General features: G+C 46.8%; 1 protein-coding gene and 1 pseudogene across 1 annotated transcript in view; one reads left to right on the forward strand and one right to left on the reverse strand.

Annotated features, from left to right (window-relative positions):
- Positions 1-1450, reverse strand: part of DNAJC2 (DnaJ heat shock protein family (Hsp40) member C2) — a 116686-nt gene extending 115236 nt beyond the window's left edge. Inside the window, exon 1 of the mRNA XM_063927003.1 lies at positions 1158-1450. Within this exon, the coding sequence (XP_063783073.1) occupies positions 1158-1215 (58 nt within the window). The 5' untranslated portion in view covers positions 1216-1450. The remainder of the gene's footprint in view (positions 1-1157) is intronic.
- A 4541-nt stretch (positions 1451-5991) lies between these two features.
- On the forward strand, positions 5992-6109 carry LOC134937750 (5S ribosomal RNA; annotated as a pseudogene).
- The last annotated feature ends 14639 nt before the right edge of the window (positions 6110-20748 follow it).

Here is a 20748-nt window from a genome sequence, read left to right on the forward strand (position 1 = left end):
TCCCTGAAGCTAGCCAATTGTCCCTCATTGCTAGTCAGAATATGCCAATTCTCACATTTTAAGCTGGGTGTTTAGTCGTGAGAACCGCCATTCTCGACTTAAGTGACTGCCATGATACCATGCTAAAGGCAGAAAAACACCAGTGAAGCACTAGTTAAGTTGGATTTCAGCTCGCACCTCAGGAGGGGTGCGAGCAGAAATCTTCTAGTCAGGCTTAATTTTGTGTCAATTGAGTACCTCCAGGACCTCCATCCCAGCGCTATAAACATAGCGTTGAAGTAAATTGAGCCCACTGACTCATAACATTTGTATACAGGCTAACCTAAATGACAAGTTTGTATGTTCTCCCTGGGTTTGTGTGCATTTCCCTTAAATACTCCAGTTTCCTCCCACAGCCCTACACATTCTGGTAGGGTTAATGGCTTCTAACAAAATGGACCGTGATGCGATACGTGTGTTTGTGAGGTAAGGAATTAGACTGTAAGCTCCAATTGGACAGGTACTGATATACAGGGGGTGAGTAAATTGTTTTTTGTGCAGCACTAAGTAATGGGTGCTGACGGAGATATACAATTGATTTTGGGCACCCATTGCTTATCGTGCCCAAAAGAACCGGGTTTAGCCATATAGGGGGCGACTGAATTGTTTTTTTGCGTGTTGCTAAATAATGGGTGCCTAACAAAGCGATAAAGTTTTGGGGCGCCCTTTACTTATCGCAGCTAAACCTACGCAGAGTCCTGTTTAGCCCACCTAGACGACATTTTGCTGATTACTGCTCGCCACCTTAGGAGACTATCACTCATTATTAAATCCGTCCCACTATTCTGATCAATGAAATTAAAGTGTAACAAAAATCCTGTCCTGAGCTCTAGGCTGTTACACAGGGCCACAGACCCACGGCACCCAGCACTATATTTTACAGTACAGCCTTGTGGAACACACGCAGAGGTGTGCCATACCTCCCCTACACTTACTGCCATTTCAGCAGCCAATGTATGATCAGTGAGTGACAGCACACAGTTGCTTGTGCCAGTCCCCCGGCAGCGCCAGCAATCAGTCCCCCATGCACGGAGCGCATTGTTCGGCTACACACAGAGTGCAGTCCACGGTGGGGTCAGGCCTGTGATGGAGGCAGAAGATGGGGGCTGCTCACTCACCTGAACACAAGGATTTGGTGACCACGGTGATGTGTTCGGGCTGCGCTTCTAGCAGCATGATGGCGAGCTGAGGACGCCGGTCAGCGGGGACTGAGCTGCTTCTCCTCCCGGCCGGCACTCACCCACCACAGAGCCGCATGGAGGAAAGAAACACGAGCACTTCCAGGTCACCGCCGGCGCCAGGTGTTACACACAATGCTGTCCGGCCGGCATCGCCTCCCTCCTGAGTCCGCCCTCGTTTACTCTGGTGTGCTGAGAGCAATACTACTGGTACTGGTACTGGTACTGGTACTGGTACTGCTGCTGCGTAATCTTTCTCATCATATGGGCCTATGTGCTGCCACGGAGTACTGAAGGAGGAAAAAAATATTAAATACAAGTGCATTTAGGAGTCTATTTAGAAAGAATAGAAGAACCCTGTTTCTAGGAAAACGGCATTTCACTGCGTTGGCCTATTTACAGCGTGTTACAGTGGAGAAGTTTCGGACTCCTTCAGTGGCATGAATCCAGTCCTCACATCTTTTCAGATTTTCAGAGAACAGTCCCATTTGTTTGGGAATGTCCCGCTTTCCCACCCGCGTGTGTCCGTGTCCCGCAGCGGTGTGGAGGCAGTCGGGAGGCACCTGTCACTGTGGTGAATAGATGCTGACCGCATTATTTATTTATTTATTAACAGTTTCTTATATAGCGCAGCATATTCCATTGCGCTTTACAATTAGAACAACAGTAATAGAACAAAACTGGGTAAAAACAGACAGACATAGAGGTAGGAAGGCCCTGCTCGCAAGCTTACAATCTATAGGGAAATAAGCATTGATACACAAGGATAGATGCTATCGAATAATGGTCCACCAGATTGCTAGGTTCTTAATGGGTTGTATGATGATACCCCGCAATGTTGGCCAAGTGTTAGGAGGGTGTAAGAGTAAAGAAAGACAAGATATGTGATATTATGTGTACTGTACAGAGAGGATGCAATTAGATAGGGAAGCACTGAAGGTTATGTGGGTGTTTCTGGAATTTGATAGGCTTGTCTGAAGAGGTGAGTTTTCAGGGAACATTTAAAGGTTTGGAGACTAGAGGCGAGTCTTATTGTGCGTTGGAGGGCTTTCCACAGAGTGGGTGATGCCCGGATAAAGTCCTATAATTTTGAGTGTGAACAAGTAATGCGTCTGGATGAGAGACGTAGATCTTGTCCAGACCGCATGCACACATCTATTCACAGGAGACAAGGGCTGGGGGCATGCCAGCAGCTCATAGAGCGTTGGGCATGCCTCCAAAGTGATGAAAACGGGAGGTGTGGTTCTCGGTCACTGCATCCCGCAAGGCCACGTCCCCTTTTCAGGAGCGTGCTGCTCCACTGCGCAGGTAAGTTCAGAATTTCTGATCAGTGATGTTGGGAGAAATGCTGAATTGCATCACTATACTTTAGTCCATACTTGCCTATCAGCGCTGACGTGTACCGCTACATCTGATAGGCGTGTCATAAACATGACTTACATCCTAATGTAAATGAGCACCACAGTTAGTAAGATCTACTTGTCGAAGAAAAAACACTGATATTTTGAAGGATTTGTTTGTGTATTGTGTTTTACAAGAGGTTCTATATACCGTAAGTGGCTACGAGAAACCTTATTTAAAATGCATGTAGCCATAGGAATCATTGTGCCTTATAACCAATGCAGGGAAATGGCACTGATGAGCCAATTTGAATGTACAGTGCCTTGCTGAAGTATTCACTCCCCTTGGCTTTTTACCAATTTTGTTACATTACAACCTGTAATTTAATTTTTTGTTTTATCTGAATTTTATGTGATGGATCTGCACAAAATAGTCTAAGTTGGTGAAGTGAAATGAGAATAATTTATATAAAAAAAATAATTTTTATAAAAAAATATATAAAAATTGGCATGTGCATACGAAGCCCTTTGCTATGAAGCCCTCAAAAGTTCTGGTGCAACCAATTAGCTTCAGAAGTCATATAATTAGTGAAATGAAGTCCACCTGTGTGCAATCTAAGGCCCCAGAGGCTGCAACACCACTAAGCAAGAGGCATCACATCATGAAGACCAAGGAGCTCTCCAAACAAGTCAGGGACAAAGTTGTTGAGAAGTACAAGTCAGGGTTGGGTTATAAATAAATATCCAAATATTTGATGATCCCCAGAGCACCATCAAATGGAAAGAACATGGTACCACAACAAACCTGCCAAGAGAGGGCCGGCCACCAAAACTCACAGACTGGGCGAGGGCATTAATCAGAGAGGCAGCACAGAGACCACAGGTAAACCCTGAAGGAGCTACAGAGTTCCCCAACAGTGACTGGTGTATCTGCGCATGTGACCACAATAAGTTGTACACTCTATAGAGCTGGGCTTTATGGATGGTCAGAAAAAAGCCATTACTTAGTGTTAAAAATAAGAAGGCACATTTTGAATTTGCCAAAAGGCATGTGAACGACTCCCCAAATGTATGGAGGAAGGTGCTCTGGTCAGATGAGACTAAAATGTAACTTTTCGGCCACTAAGGAAAATGCTATGTCTGGTGCAAACCCAACACATCCCATCATCCCAAGAACACCATCCCCACAGTGAAACATGGTGGTGGCAGCATCATGCTGTGGGGATGTTTTTCAGCAGCAGGGACTGGGAAACTGTTTAGAGTCGAGGGAAAGATGGATGGTGCTCAATATAGGGATATTCTTGAGTAAAACCTGTTTCAGTCTGCCTGTAATTTGACACTGGGATGGAGGTTCACCTTCCAGCAGGACAATGACCCGAAGCATACTGTTAAAGCAACACTCGAGTGGTTTAAGGGGAAACATTTAAATGTGTTGAAATGGCCTAGTCAAAGCCCAGATCTCAATCCAATTGAGAATCTGTGGTCAGACACGAAGATTGCTATTCACAAGAGGAAACCAACATGGAGCTGGAGCAGTTTTTCCTTGAGGAATGGGCAAAAATCCCAGTGGCAAAATGTGACAAGCTCACAGAGACTTATCTAAAACGACTTGCAGCTGTAATTGCCACAAAAGGTGGCTCTACAAAGTACTGACTTTAGGGGTGTGATTAGTTATGCACGCTGAAGTTTTCTATTTTGTGCTATTTGTTGTTTGCTTCACAATAAAATAAAAAATCATCTTCAAAGTTGTAGGCATGTTCTGTGAATGAAATGATGCAAACCTTCAAACAATCCATTTTAATTCCAGGTTGTGAGGCAACAAAACATGAAAAATGCAAAGGGGGTGAATACTTTAGCAAGGCACTGTATGTATTTCTGATTTCTCTTTTTCCCCAAGAATATAACAGCTACATAATGGGGGTAAGGTGCAATCAGCGAGATTACTACTATTTCAGGGAGTATCCTGCAGAATGTAGGAGGGTAGGCAACTATGCTTTAGTATGGTGCGTGCGATTCATGAAGGAATGGAAAGCTCAGCTTTCGGGTGGTCTTCTGTATGCCGGCGGTCGGGCTCCCGGCGCTCAGTATACCGGCGCCGGGAGCCCGACAGCCGGCATACCGACACTTATTTTCCCTCGTGGGGGTCCACGACCCCCATAGAGGGAGAATAAAATAGTGTGGCGCGCGTAGCGTGGCGAGCGCAGCGAGCCCGCAAGGGGCTCATTTGCGCTCGCCACACTGTCGGTAAGCCGGCGTCCAGCGACCTGTGGGGGTATTCTACTCCTCCACTGAATAGTAGGTCTCTGGGCATTCCTGACTTTACATCGGACTCAGTTTTCCCTGGTAATCTGTTTTTTGTTTCATTCATTGACAGTTTCATTAACCACTTTTGGGGGATCACATGTATATATATTTTTTTGATACATCCTTTTTGACAAATTGATCAGTAATAGGGAGATATACATATCTCTTACATTAACCAGGGAAATATGTTTAATAATGGGACTATACTAAATTTTTCAACATCATTGTCCAGGATATACTATTAATTTGTTAATACCTACCAATTACCAATTTTATGGTTCTTAATAGGGGATTTTTGGATACACTGCAAATTTGAAATAGGTTGCGGACTGTTTTGAGCAGCTGTGGATTGCACGTGATTTATCAGAGATTATCATCTAATTATTTTGGATCAAACACGTGATTCACCACAGATTATTACCTGAGTATTTTCCTATAAAGCAACATTTTTCAAATCAAATGAAATTTCTGGAACACCCTCTCATTCTGTTTAAACAATTTGGGTGGCTCTGCAATGCAATATGTAAACAGAGCACCATCATGTTATAAAACAGGACAGTAGAAGTGTTTCCCTATCTTTCTTCGGTATCAGTGTTGTCTCTCACCACACTCTCATTTTTTCATTCGATGCCCAGGCAGATGATTAAAAAGCAGAAGTGGTGTGCAACAAAACCTGATTCCCTTTTTCCTCCCTCTTTTTCTTTCTGATACTCTTTCTATATCTCCCCCCTTTTTCCTTTATACCTCCCCTATATCACAGCAGGGTCACACCATCATTCCTTCAGGACTTCTACAAACCTGGGGAGCCCCATCACACACCTCCAGATTATAGCCCCCTACTGTCTTGGTTTCTATAGGACTTCCAGCAATTATTAGATGTGATTTATCCACCCAAGGTCTACAACACGAAAGAGGCCTCACTTCATCAGATTTTTTTGAAGCCAAGACCAAGTGGTCCATTTCAGTACCAGGTCTGGGAGACCATCAGAGAATATCAGGCATCACTGGTTTCTTGATTTGGGAGCATTTAATAATCCTACAAGAAACTTTGGATTTCTACAAGAAACTTTTGGGATTTCTCTCAGAGTCCACAATACAAGGTTCCTGGTGTCATCAGGTGTGATATATCTACCTGCGGTCAAACCATACTGAGTATGCCCAACCTCGTCTGATCTTGGAAGCCAAGCACTGTGGGCCTGGTCAGTACCTGGTTGTGAGACCACCAGGGAATACCGGGTACTGCAGGTATTTTTATCCGAGCCAAGGACACAGGACCTAGAACCACACATTATTTCATATCCATTTTATTTGTAATTTATATCCAGTCAGGGATTAGGGTGGAGCCCGGTACACATCATACTGTAGATTTTTCTTCTTCCTGGTATATCCCTATTATAGGTTATACTGTCACAATTTCAGGAAGAAGACATTATACATACATATATAATATATATAATTTTCAATATTGGAGACACATACATATTTTCGTTCACAGAGCCATTAAGCCAAACTTAGATTACATCATGTGATGTTTACTTGGATTGATAAGGTTGTCTTTAATTGTTAGTATTTCTTCTTTTTTTCTTTTTGCCTCATAGCCATTATTTTAAGAAGGTTGCATATAAAAGTTATATTTTAAACAGACAACATTACATAATTTTCAATAAAAGTGTGCCCCAGAAGAGACATATAGTCTTTCTTTTTTCTCCTTGGCTCCGGTACTATACGGGAACCATTTTTTACAAATAGTTTACTGAACTATTTCTGGGAGAACCACCAACCCAGCGCCTAATACCAATTATTTGTTTTATATACTTGGCCAGATGTTGGATTATACTAGAGCTATAGCTTTAATGATATTATCCTAAACATTAAACATTTAGATAGAGTGATCCTGTGCAGACTCTACCAACCTTCCTTCCAAAATCATACCTAGAGCCAACACGGAGGCTCCCATTTCTGGGAACGATACTGAACATGGAGTCACAGAAGGTGTTCCTTCTGTTGGAAAAGGCATTGGTAATCCAGTCGATGGTTCGGGATGTCCTGAAGCCAACCCGGGTATCAGTGCATCTGTGCATTCGCCTTCTGGGGAAAATGGTGGCCTCTTATGAGGCACTTCAATACGGAAGGTTTCACGCAAGACCCTTCCAGCTCGATCTGTTTGACAAATGGTCCAGATCGCATCTTCACATGCACCAGAGGATCCATCTGTCGCCAAAGGCCAGGATCTCCCTTCTGTGGTGGCTACAGTCTTCTCACCTCGTCACAGGATGGAGGTTCGGAATTCAGAACTGGATTTTGTTAACCACAGATGCAAGCCTCAGAGGTTGGGGGGCAGTCACTCAGGGGGTGTAGTTTCAGGGAAGATGGTCAAGTCAGGAAGTCATCCTTCCAATCAACATTCTAAAACTCAGGGCCATATACAACGCCCTTCTGCATGCCACATCTTCTTCAAAATCGGGCAATTCAGGTCCAGTTGGGCAATATGACAGTAGTAACGTACATAAACTGACAGGGCGGAACGAAAAGCAGAGCAGCAATGTCAGAGGTGTCAAGAATTCTCCTCTGGGCAGAAAGACACGCTGTGGCATTGTCAGCGGTCTTCATTCCGGGAGTAGACAACTGGGAAGCATACTTCCTCAGCAGACACGACCTGCACCCGGGGGAATGGGGCCTTCACCTGGAAGCGTTCAGGTGCTTGACAAGTCAATGGGGATATCCACAGATAGACATGATAGCCTCTCATCTCAACAAGAAGCTCAGGCGGTATTGTTCCAGGTCGAAAGACCCACATGGTGATAGACACCCTGACAACTCCATGGGTCTATCAGATGGTGTACATGTTTCCTCCACTTTCTCTGATCCCATGAATTCTAAAATTAATAAAAAGGGAAAAGGTTCAAGTAATACTCATTGGCCAAGAAGGGCCTGGTACGCAGACCTTCTGGAGATGCTCCTCGAAGATCCGTGGCCTCTACCTTTCCGCGAGGATCTTCTGCAACAGGGCCCATTCGTCTATGAGGAATTACCATGGCTACGTTTGATGGCATGGAAGTTGAATAGCTGATTCTAGCCAGGAGTGGGATCCCTAACAAGGTTATCCTGACTATGATCCAAGCCAGGAAGGGGGTAACGTCTAAGCATTACCATCGTATTTGGAAGAAATAGGTGTCTTGGTGTGAGAGCAGAAATTATTCTGTGGTGGCATTTCATCTGGGACATTTCCTGCTTTCTCTGCAGGCAGGCGTGGATGTGGGCCTACGTCTGGGCTCCATAAAAGTCTAGATTTCGGCCTTGTCCATTTTCTTTCAGAAACAATTGGCTTCTCTCCCTGATGTCCAGACGTTCTTGAAAGGTGTTCTGCACATCCAACCTCCCTTTGTGCCTCTCGCGGCACGTTGGGATCTCAATGTGGTGCTGCAGTTCCTCCAATCGGACTGGTTTGAACCGTTACAGGAGGTGGACGTAAAATATCTTACGTGGAAGACCGTCACACTGTTGGTCAGCAAGATGTGTGTCGGAGCTGGGGGCTTTGTCTCACAAAAGTCTCTATTTAATTTTCCATGAGGATGGAATGACCCCTCAGAAATAATCCTTCCTCGTCTTTTGCCATCGTATGAGGATTATCATTCATTTAAGGGTGATTGCATTTTGTTCATAACATTTGAGTATGTATATGTATTTTCATGGTATTTGGTGAGCGCTGTATCTATGTGTGCATATTTCTTCTATATTCTAATTTTCCATGAGGACAGAGCTGAACTCAGAACTCATCAGCAACTGCTTCCTAAAGTGGTGTCCGCATTTCAAATCAATCAACCTTTTGTGGTTCCGGTTGTCACCGACACCTCTGCTACGTCAAAGTCTTTGGATGTTGTGAGGGCTTTGAAGGTGTATGTGAAAAGAATCAGCTCGTCACGGAAAGACGGACTCGCTGTTTGTTCTTTATGATCCCAATAAGATTGGGTGTCATGCTTTAAAGTAGACAATTGCACACTGGATCAGACTTACTATCCAGAATGCTTATTCCACGGCAAGTTTGCCATGTCCAAAATCTGTACTCTACTAGGTCGGTGGGTTCTTCCTGGGCGGCTGCCTGTGGTGTCTCGCTTTACAGCTCTGCCGAGCAGCTACTTTGTCAGGTTCGAACACGTTTGCTAAATTCTACAAGTTCGATACTTTGGCCTCTGAGGACCTTCAGTTTCGTCAATCAGTTGGTCAATCAGTTCTGCAGGAACCTCAGCACTCTCCCACCCAGTTTGGGAGCTTTGGTACATCCCCATGGTACTAAATGGATCCCAGTATCCTTTAGGACGTAAGAGAAAATAGGATTTTAATTACCTACCGGTAAATCCTTTTCTCTTAGTCTGTAGAGGATACTGGGCGCCTGCCCAGTGCTTTGTTCTTCCTGCACTGTTACTTGGTTAAGTAATGTTGGTTCAGCCGTTGCTGTTCCTGTTTCAAGTTTGGTTAGCTTGGCTTTCCTCTTGTGTGTGCTGGTTTGGAATCTCACCACTATCCTTATCAATCCTTCTCTCAAAGTATGTCAGTCTCCTCGGCACAGTTTCCTAGACTGGGTCTGGTAGGAGGGGCATAAAGGGAGGAGTCAGCCCACACTATCAAAGTTTTGAAGTGCCCATGGCTCCTAGTGGACCCATCTATACCCCATGGTACTAAATGGACCCCAGTATCCTCTACGGACTACGAGAAAAGGATTTACTGGTAGGTAATTAAAATTCTATTTCTCTAACGTCCTAGTGGATGCTGGGGACTCCGTCAGGACCATGGGGAATAGCGGCTCCGCAGGAGACAGGGCACAAAAGCAAGCTTTTAGGATCACATGGTGTGTACTGGCTCCTCCCCCATGACCCTCCTCCAAGCCTCAGTTAGGTTTTTGTGCCCGGCCGAGAAGGGTGCAATCTAGGTGGCTCTCTTAAAGAGTTACTTAGAAAAAGTTTTTAGGTTCTTTATTTTCAGTGAGTCCTGCTGGCAACAGGCTCACTGCATCGAGGGACTTAGGGGAGAGATTTTCAACTCACCTGCGTGCAGGATGGATTGGATTCTTAGGCTACTGGACATAGCTCCAGAGGGAGTCGGAACACAGGGCTCGCCCTGGGGTTCGTCCCGGAGCCGCGCCGCCGACCCCCCTTGCAGACGCTGAAGATGAAGAGGTCCGGAACCAGGCGGCAGAAGACTCTCAGTCTTCATCAGGTAGCGCACAGCACTGCAGCTGTGCGCCATTGTTGTCAGCACACTTCACACAGCGGTCACGGAGGGTGCAGGGCGCTGGGGGGGGGCGCCCTGGGCAGCAATGTATAATACCTGTATGGCGAAAAATACATCACATATAGCCCTTGAGGCTATATGGATGTATTTAACCCCTGCCAGATATCTAAAACTCCGGAGAAGAAGCCCACCGAAAAGGGGGCGGGGCCTATTCTCCTCAGCACACAGCGCCATTTTCCCTCACAGAAAGGCTGGTGGGAAGGCTCCCATGCTCTCCCCTGCACTGCACTACAGAAACAGGGTTAAAACAGAGAGGGGGGGCACTGATTTGGCGATATGTATATATATTAAAATGCTATAAGGGAGGAACACTTATATAAAGGTTGTCCCTGGATAATTATAGCGTTTTGGTGTGTGCTGGCAAACTCTCCCTCTGTCTCCCCAAAGGGCTAGTGGGTCCTGTCCTCTATCAGAGCATTCCCTATGTGTGTGCTGTATGTCGGTACGTGTGTGTCGACATGTATGAGGAAAATATTGGTGAGGAGGCGGAGCAAATTGCCTGTAATGGTGATGTCACTCTCTAGGGAGTCGACACCGGAATGGATGGCTTATTTATGGAAATTACGTGACAATGTCAACACGCTGCAAGCCGGTTGACGACATGAGAGGGCCGGCGAACAAATTAGTATCTGTCCAGGCGTCTCAAACACCGTCAGGGGCTGTAAAATGCCCATTTACCTCAGTCGGTCGACACAGACCCAGACACGGACACTGATTTCAGTGTCGACGGTGAAGAAACAAACGTATTTTCTTTTAGGGCCACACGTTAAGGGCAATGAAGGAGGTGTTACATATTTCTGATACTCCAAGTACCACAAAAAAGGGTATTATGTGTGAGGTGAAAAAACTACCTGTAGTTTTTCCTGAATCAGATAAATTAAATGAAGTGTGTGATGATGCGTGGGTTTCCCCCGATAGAAAATTATTGGCGGTATACCCTTTCCCGCCAGAAGTTAAGGCGCGGTGGGAAACACCCCTCAGGGTGGATAAGGCGCTCACACGCTTATCAGAACAAGTGGCGGTACCATCTACGGATAGGGCCGTACTTAAGGAGCCAGCTGATAGGAGGCTGAAAAATATCCTAAAAAGTATACACACACATGCTGGTGTTATACTGCGACCAGCGATCGCCTCAGCCTGGATGTGCAGAGCTGAGGTGGCTTGGTCGGATTCCCTGACTAAAAATATTGATACCTTTGACAGGGACAGTATTTTATTGACTATAGAGCATTTAAAGGATGCATTTCTATATATGCGAGATGCGCAGAGGGATATTTGCACTCTGGCATCAAGAGTAAATGCGATGTCCATATCTGCAAGAAGATGTTTATGGACACGACAGTGGTCAGGTGATGCAGATTCCAAACGGCACAAAGATGTATTGCCGTATAAAGGGGAGGAGTTATTTGGGGTCGGTCCATGGGACCTGGTGGCCAGGGCAACTGCTGGAAAATCCACCGTTTTTTACCCTAAGTCACATCTCTGCAGAAAAAGACACCGTCTTTTCAGCCTCAGTCCTTTCGTCCCTATAAGAGTCATATCTGCCCAGGGATAGAGGAAAGGGAAGAAGACTGCAGCAGGCAGCCCATTCCCAGGAACAGAAGCCCTCCACCGCTTCTACCAAGTTCTCAGCATGACGCTGGGACCGTACAGGACCCCTGGATCCTACAAGTAGTATCCAAGGGGTACAGATTGGAATGTCGAGAGGTTTCCCCCCTCGCAGGTTCCTGTAGTCTGCTGTACCAATGTCTCCCTCCGACAGGGAGGCAGTATTGAAAACAATTCACAAGCTGTATTCCCAGCAGGTGATAATAAATTTACCCCTCCGACAACAAGGAAAGGGGTATTACTCCACACTATATGGTGGTACTGAAGGCTAGGTGAGACCTATTCTAAATCTGAAAAATTTGAACACTTACAAGGGTTCAAATCCAGATGGAGTCACTCAGAGCAGTGATAGCAAAGAACAAGGGGACTATATGGTGTCCCGGGACATCAGGGATGCTTACCTCCATGTCCCAAAATTTGCCTTTTCTCACCAAGGGTACCTCAGGTTCGTGGTACAGAACTGTCACTATCAGTTTCAAGACGATGCCGTTGGATTGTCCAAGGCACCCCGGGTCCTTACCAAGGTAATGACCGAAAGGAGGATTCGTCTTCAAAGAAAATGGACGACCTCCTGATAAGAACAAGGTCCAGAGAACAGTTGGAGGTTGGAGTAGCACTATCTCAAGTAGTTCTACGACAGCACGGGTGGATTCTAAATATTCCAAAACCGCAGTTGTTCCGACGACACGTCTGCTGGTCCTAGGGATGATTCTGGACACAGTCCAGGAAAAGGTGTTTCTCCCAGAGGAGAAAGCCAGGGAGTTATCCGAGCTAATCGGGATCCTCCTAAAACCAGGAAAAGTGTCAGTGCATCATTGCTCAAGAGTCCTGGTAAAAATGGTGGCTTATTACGAAGCGCTTCCATTCGGCAGATTTCACGCAAGAACTCTTCAGTGGGATCTGCTGGACAAATGGTCCGGATCGCATCTTCAGATGCATCAGCGGATAACCCTATATCCAAGGACAAGGGTGTCTCTCCTGTGGTGATTACAGAGTGCTCATCTTCTAGAGGGCCGCAGATTCGGCATTCAGGATTGGATGCTCGTGACCACGGAGGCCAGCCTGAGAGGCTGGGGAGCAGTCACACAAGGAGTGTGATCAAGTCTGGAGAATTCTCTCCACATAAATATACTGGAGCTAAGAGCAAATTTATAATGCTCTAAGCTTAGCAAGACCTCTGCTTCAAGGTCAGCCGGTATTGATCCAGTGGGATAACATCACGGCAGTCGCCCACGTAAACAGAAAGGGCGGCACAAGAAGCAGGAGGGCAGTGGCAAAACTGCAAGGATTTTTCGCTAGGCGGAAAATCATGTGATAGCACTGTCAGCAGTGTTCATTCTGGGAGTGGACGACTGGGAAGCAGACTTCCTCAGCAGGCACGACCTCCACCCGGGAGAGTGGGAACTTCATCGGGAAGTTTTCCGCATGATTGTGAACCGTTGGGAAAGACCAAAGGTGGACATGATGGCGTCCCGCCCGAACAAAAAAAATGGGACAGGTATTGCGCCAGGTCACGAGACCTTCAGGCGATAGCTGTGGACGTCCTGGTAACACCGTGGGTGTAACAGTCGGTGTATGTGTTCCCTTCTCTGCTTCTCATAACCAAGGTATTGAGAATTATAAGACATAGAGGAGTAAGAACTATACTCGTGGCTCCGGATTGGCCAAGAGGGACTTGGTAACCGGAACTTCAAGAGATGCTCACAGAGGACTAATGGCCTCGGGAGCTAAGAAGGGATTTGCTTTCAGCAAGTACCATGTCTGTTCCAAGAGGAACCGTGGCATCGGCCTTTAAGAAAGGACCTGCTCCAGCAGGGACCTTGTCTGTTCCAAGACTTACCGCGACTGCGTTTGACGGCATGGCGGTTTGAACGCCGGATCCTAAGGGAAAAGGCATTCCGGAAGAGGTCATACCTACCCTGGTCAAAGCCAGGAAGGAGGTGACCGCACAACGTTATCACCACATGTGGTAAAAATATGTTGCGTGGGTGAGGCCAGGAGGGCCCCACGAAAAAATTTCAACTAGGTCGATTTCTGCACTTCCTGCAAACAGGAGTGTCTATGAGCCTCAAATTGGGGTCCATTAAGGTTCAAGTTTCGGCCCTATAGATTTTCTTCCAGAAAGAATTGGCTTCAGTTCCTGAAGTCCAGACGTTTGTCAAGGGAGTATTGCATATACAGCCCTTGTGTGCCTCCAGTGGCACCGTGGGATCTCAACGTAGTGTTGGGATTCCTCAAATCATATTGGTTTGAACCACTCAAATCTGTGGATTTGAAATATCTTACATGGAAAGTGACCATGCTGTTGGCCCTGGCCTCGGCCAGGCGATTGTCAAAATTGGCGGCTTTGTCTTACAAAAGCCCATATTTGATTTTCCATTCGGACAGGGCAGAACTGCGGACTCGTCCCCAGTTTCTTCCTAAGGTGGTGTCAGCGTTTCACCTGAAACAACCTATTGTGGTGCCTGCGGCTACTAGGGACTTGGAGGACTCCAAGTTGCTAGACGTTGTCAGGGCCCTGAAAATATATATATATATATATAATTCCAGGACGGCTGGAGTCAGAAAGTCTGACTTGCTGTTTATATTGTTGGCACCCAAAAAGCTGGGTGCTCCTGCTTCTAAGCAGACTATTGCTCGTTGGATTTGTAGTACAATTCAGCTTGCACATTCTGTGGCAGGCCTGCCACAGCCAAAATCTGTAAATGCCCATTCCACAAGGAAGGTGGGCTCATCTTGGGCGGCTGCCCGAGGGGTCTCGGCTTTACAACTTTGCCGAGCAGCTACTTGGTCAGGGGCAAACACGTTTGCTAAATTCTACAAATTTGATACCCTGGCTGAGCAGGACCTGGAGTTCTCTCATTCGGTGCTGCAGAGTCATCCGCACTCTCCCGCCCGTTTGGGAGCTTTGGTATAATCCCCATGGTCCTGACGGAGTCCCCAGCATCCACTAGGACGTTAGAGAAAATAAGATTTTACTTACCGATAAATCTATTTCTCATAGTCCGTAGTGGATGCTGGGCGCCCATCCCAAGTGCGGATTGTCTGCATTACTTGTACATAGTTATTGTTACAAAAAAATCGGGTTATTATTGTTGTGAGCCATCTTTTTTAGAGGCTACTTCATTGTTATCATACTGTTAACTGGGTTCAAATCACAAGTTGTACGGTGTGATTGGTGTGGCTGGTATGAGTCTTACCCGGGATTCAAGATCCTTCCTTATTGTGTACGCTCGTCCGGGCACAGTACCTAACTGAGGCTTGGAGGAGGGTCATAGGGGGAGGAGCCAGTACACACCATGTGATCCTAAAAGCTTGCTTTTGTGCCCTGTCTCCTGCGGAGCCGCTATTCCCCATGGTCCTGACGGAGTCCCCAGCATCCACTACGGACTATGAGAAATAGATTTATCGGTAAGTAAAATCTTATTTTTTTTCACACATTTCACCCTTGTAACACTCCTGACACATAGTAGCTGCTCTCACTTGTCTAACACTGTTTAACACTTGCTATCACCCACTAGTGTGTTGCCTTGGGGTGGTTTGGTTGGTATGGCTTAGGGGTGTCTCACGCCCTAGACTTAAACCCTTAGAATGTTAGGGACTTACCTGGTGATGAGGCTACCTGGTCTTCGTGGGTAAGCCATAACCTTGGCCAAGATTATACAAAAAAAATCTATGTAAATGAAAAATTAATTGCAAAATGTATTACAATTCTAATTAGTAATGTTTGAACAGTGCACCTGCATTCTTCCTTCATTTGTGTGTGGCACTCAGGGTAGCACCTCTCATTACAGGTAGTCAGAGTGTGCAGTCTAAGACCCACCTTCTATGAGCTAAGATATTCTACTGTGTGGTATGAGATAATAGTGAGCTTTGTCCCTTTAAATATTTTCTTATGAAAGTTGCAGATTAAAAATGTAAAAAAATAAGATTTTAAACCTACCAGTAAATCTTTTTCTCGTAGTCCATAGAGGATGCTGGGGACTCCGTAAGGACCATGGGGATAGACGGGCTCCGCAGGAGACATGGGCACTTTAAGAAAGACTTTAGGTCTGGGTGTGCACTGGCTCCTCCCTCTATGCCCCTCCTCCAGACCTCAGTTAGAGAAACTGTGCCCAGAGGAGACGGACAGTACGAGGAAAGGATTTTTGTTAATCCAAGGGCAAGATTCATACCAGCCACACCAATCACACCGTATAACTTGTGTATCTATTAAACAGTTAACAGTATGAAAAAATAACGTAGCATCAGTCCAACCTGATGAAACTATAACATACCCTTATGTAAGCAAAACTATATACAAGTCTCGCAGAAGTAGTCCGCACTTGGGACGGGCGCCCAGCATCCTCTACGGACTACGAGAAAAAGATTTACCGGTAGGTTTAAAATCTTATTTTCTCTAACGTCCTAGAGGATGCTGGGGACTCCGTAAGGACCATGGGGATTATACCAAAGCTCCCAAACGGACGGGAGAGTGCGGATGACTCTGCAGCACCGAATGAGCAAACCTTAGGTCCTTCTCAGCCAGGGTATCAAACTTATAGAACTTTGCAAAGGTGTTTGATCCCGACCAAGTAGCAGCTCGGCACAGTTGTAGTGCCGAGACCCCTCGGGCAGCCGCCCAAGACGAGCCCACCTTCCTAGTGGAATGGGCCTTGACCGATTTTGGTAACGGCAATCCAGCCGTAGAATGCGCCTGCTGAATCTTGTTACAGGTCCAGCGAGCAATAGTCTGCTTCGAAGCAGGGGCGCCAACCTTGTTGGCTGCATACAGGACAAACAGTGCTTCTGTTTTCCTGACGCTAGCCGTTCTGGCCACATAAATGTTCAAAGCCCTGACTACATCAAGGGACTCGGAATCCTCCAAATCTCGTGTAGCCACAGGCACCACAATAGGTTGGTTCATATGAAAAGATGACACCACCTTAGGCAAGAATTGAGGACGGGTCCGCAATTCAACCCTATCCATATGGAAAACCAGATAGGGGCTTTTATGAGACAAAGCCGCCAATTCCGACACTCGCCCAGCCGAAGCCAAGGCTAATAACATGACCACCTTCCCAGTGAGATATTTTAACTCCACCATTTGAAGTGGTTCAAACCAGTGCGACTTAAGGAAACTCAACACCACGTTAAGGTCCCAAGGCGCCACCGAAGGTATAAAAGGAGGCTGAATATGCAGCACTCCCTTCACAAAAGTCTGTACTTCTGGGAGAGAAGCCAATTCTTTTTTAAAGAAAATGGATAAGGCCGAAATCTGAACCTTAATGGAGCCTAATTTTAGGCCCAAATTCACTCCAGTCTGTAGGAAGTGAAGGAAACGGCCCAGATGGAATTCTTCCGTAGGAGCGTTCCTGGCCTCACACCAAGAAACATATTTTCGCCATATCCGGTGATAATGTTTCGCTGTCACGTCTTTCCTAGCCTTTATCAGAGTAGGAATAACCTCATCCGGAATTCCCTTTTCCACTAGGATCCGGCGTTCAACCGCCATGCCGTCAAACGCAGCCGCAGTAAGTCTTGGAACAGACATGGCCCCTGTTGTAACAGGTCCTGTCTTAGAGGAAGAGGCCACGGATCTTCTGTGAGCATTTCCAGCAGATCCGGATACCAGGTCCTTCTTGGCCAATCTGGAACAATGAGAATTGTTCTCACTCCTCTTTTTCTTATTATTCTCAACACCTTGGGTATGAGAGGAAGTGGAGGAAACACATAGACCGACTGGAACACCCACGGTGTCACTAGGGCGTCTACTGCTACCGCCTGAGGGTCTTTTGATTTGGCGCAATACCTCTGTAGCTTTTTGTTGAGGCGGAATGCCATCATGTCTATCTGGGGCAGTCCCCACTGACTTGCAATCTGTGCGAAGACTTCCCGATGAAGTCCCCACTCCCCTGGATGCAGGTCGTGTCTGCTGAGGAAGTCTGCTTCCCAGTTGTCCAGTCCCGGAATGAACACTGCTGACAGTGCGCTTACATGATTTTCCACCCAGCGAAGAATCCTGGTGGCTTCCGTCATTGCCACTCTGCTCCTTATGCCGCCTTGAGGGTTTACATGAGCCACTGCGGTGATGTTGTCTGACTGGATCAGAACTGGTTGGTCGCGAAGTAAGTTTTCCGCTTGACGTAGGGCGTTGTATATGGCCCTCAGTTTCAGGATGTTGATGTGAAGACAAGTCTCTTGACTTGTCCAAAGTCCTTGGAAGTTTCTTCCCTGTGTGACTGCTCCCCACCCTCCGAGGCTCGCGTCCGTGGTCACCAGGATCCAATCCTGAATGCCGAACCTGTTGCCTTCCAAAAGGTGAGAACTCTGCAGCCACCACAGGAGAGATACCCTGGCCCTGGGGGACAGGGTGATCAGCTGATGAATTTGTAGATGTGACCCGGACCACTTGTCCAATAGGTCCCAGTGGAAAGTCCTTGCATGGAACCTGCCGAAGTGAATGGCTTCGTATGTTGCCACCATTTTTCCCAGGACTTGAGTGCAATGATGCACAGACACTGGTTTTGGCTTCAATAGGTTCTTGACTAGAATCATGAGTTCCTGAGCTTTTTCTATCGGAAGAAAAACCCTTTTCTGGTCTGTGTCCAGAATCATGCCCAAGAAGGTCAGACGAGTCGTAGGAACCAGCTGTGACTCCGGGATATTGAGAATCCAGCCGTGTTGCTGTAACACCTTCAATGAAAGTGACACGCTGTTCAGTAACTTCTCTCGTGATCTCGCTTTTATGAGGAGATCGTCCAAGTATGGGATAATTGTGACACCCTGCTTGCGCAGGAGCACCATCATTTCCGCCATTACCTTGGTGAAAATCCTCGGGGCCGTGGAAAGCCCAAACGGCAATGTCTGAAATTGGTAATGACAATCCTGTACCGCAAATCTCAGGTACGCCTGGTGAGGTGGATAAATGGGGACATGAAGGTATGCATCCTTTATGTCCAGAGATACCAAAAAATCCCCCCCTTCCAGGCTGGCGATGACCGCTCTGAGCGATTCCATCTTGAACTTGAACCGTTTTAAGTATAGTTTCAGGGATTTCTTTATTCAATATGGGTCTGACCGAACCGTCCGGTTTCGGAACTACAAATAGGGTTGAGTAGTATCCCTTCCCTCTCTGAAGCAGGGGAACTTCGACCACCACTTGTTGAAGACACAATTTGTGAATAGCATTTAACACTATCTCCCTTTCTAGGGGAGAAGTCGGTAGAGCAGATTTGAAAAACCGGCGAGGAGGCACCTCTTCGAATTCCAGCTTGTATCCCTGAGAAACAATTTCTATTGCCCAGGGATCCACCTGTGAGTGAACCCAGATGTGGCTGAAAAGTCGAAGACGTGCCCCCACTGGGGCGTACTCGCTCAGTGGAACTAGCTGTGCTGTGCAGCTTTTTACCTCTGCCCTTACCTCTGGCAAGAAAGGACGATCCACGTACTCTTTTGCTTTTATTTGAACGAAAGGACTGCATTTGATAATGTGCAGTGATCGCGCTGAGACCAAAAAAAAGTGGGTCCCAGGGACCCCTCACTTTTAAAAATTGGGGTCCTACCTGTCCTTTTCTGGGTCCCATCGGAATGAAGGTTTTAATTAGTCATATTAATGATTCAAATATAAAAACACAAACTTGATTTGGACACTACAAAAGGGGTGCAAGGGGGAGGATGGGGTGACAATGCTGCTGGGCTGTGTAGCATACAGGACACCCCGCACTTTAGATGTAATTAGACATTTTGGTAACCTTGTGGCAGAAAGAGAATTGTTTCTCCCGCACCGACACTGAAAACTGCGACAGTGCGCGCCAAAGGCGCGCTGGAATTTTTTAGGGGCGTAGCTTCGTGGGGAAGGGGCGTGGTCACATAATAGTACCAATTCACATTATTCCACACAGTAGTGCCGCTTATACACGTTGCACCAGGTAGAACCTCCTATACACACTGAGCCAAGGAGAGCACGTTATACACATTGCGCCAGGCAGCACGTTATACACATTGCGCCACACGTTGCACCAGGTAGAGCACGTTATACACATTGCACCAGGTAGAGCACGTTATACACATTGCACCAGGCAGAGCACGTTATACACATTGCGCCACACGTTGCACCAGGTAGAGCACGTTATACACATTGCACCAGATAGAGCACGTTATACACATTGCGCCACACATTGCACCAGGTAGAGCACGTTATACACATTGCGCCAGGTAGAGCACGTTATACACATTGCGCCAGGCAGAGCACGTTATTCACATTGCGCCAGGCAGAGCACGTTATTCACATTGCGCCAGGCAGAGCACATTATACACATTGCGCCAGGCAGAGCACGTTATGCACATTGCGCCAGGCAGAGCACGTTATGCACATTGCGCCAGGCAGAGCACGTTATTCACATTGCGCCAGGCAGAGCACATTATACACATTGCGCCAGGCAGAGCACGTTATACACATTGCGCCACACGTTGCACCAGGCAGAGCACGTTATACACATTGCGCCACACATTGCACCAGGTAGAGCACGTTATACACATTGCGCCAGGTAGAGCACGTTATACACATTGCGCCAGGCAGAGCACGTTATTCACATTGCGCCAGGCAGAGCACGTTATTCACATTGCGCCAGGCAGAGCACATTATACACATTGCGCCAGGCAGAGCACGTTATGCACATTGTGCCAGGCAGAGCACGTTATGCACATTGCGCCAGGCAGAGCACGTTATGCACATTGCACCAGGTAGAGCACGTTATACACATTGCGCCAGGTAGAGCACGTTATACACATTGCGCCAGGCAGAGCACGTTATTCACATTGCGCCAGGCAGAGCACGTTATTCACATTGCGCCAGGCAGAGCACATTATACACATTGCGCCAGGCAGAGCATGTTATGCACATTGCGCCAGGCAGAGCACGTTATGCACATTGCGCCAGGCAGAGCACGTTATTCACATTGCGCCAGGCAGAGCACGTTATGCACATTGCACCTGGTAGAGCACTTAAC

The sequence above is a fragment of the Pseudophryne corroboree genome, chromosome 6 (assembly GCF_028390025.1).
Source record: "Pseudophryne corroboree isolate aPseCor3 chromosome 6, aPseCor3.hap2, whole genome shotgun sequence".
Taxonomy (NCBI): Eukaryota; Metazoa; Chordata; class Amphibia; order Anura; family Myobatrachidae; genus Pseudophryne; species Pseudophryne corroboree.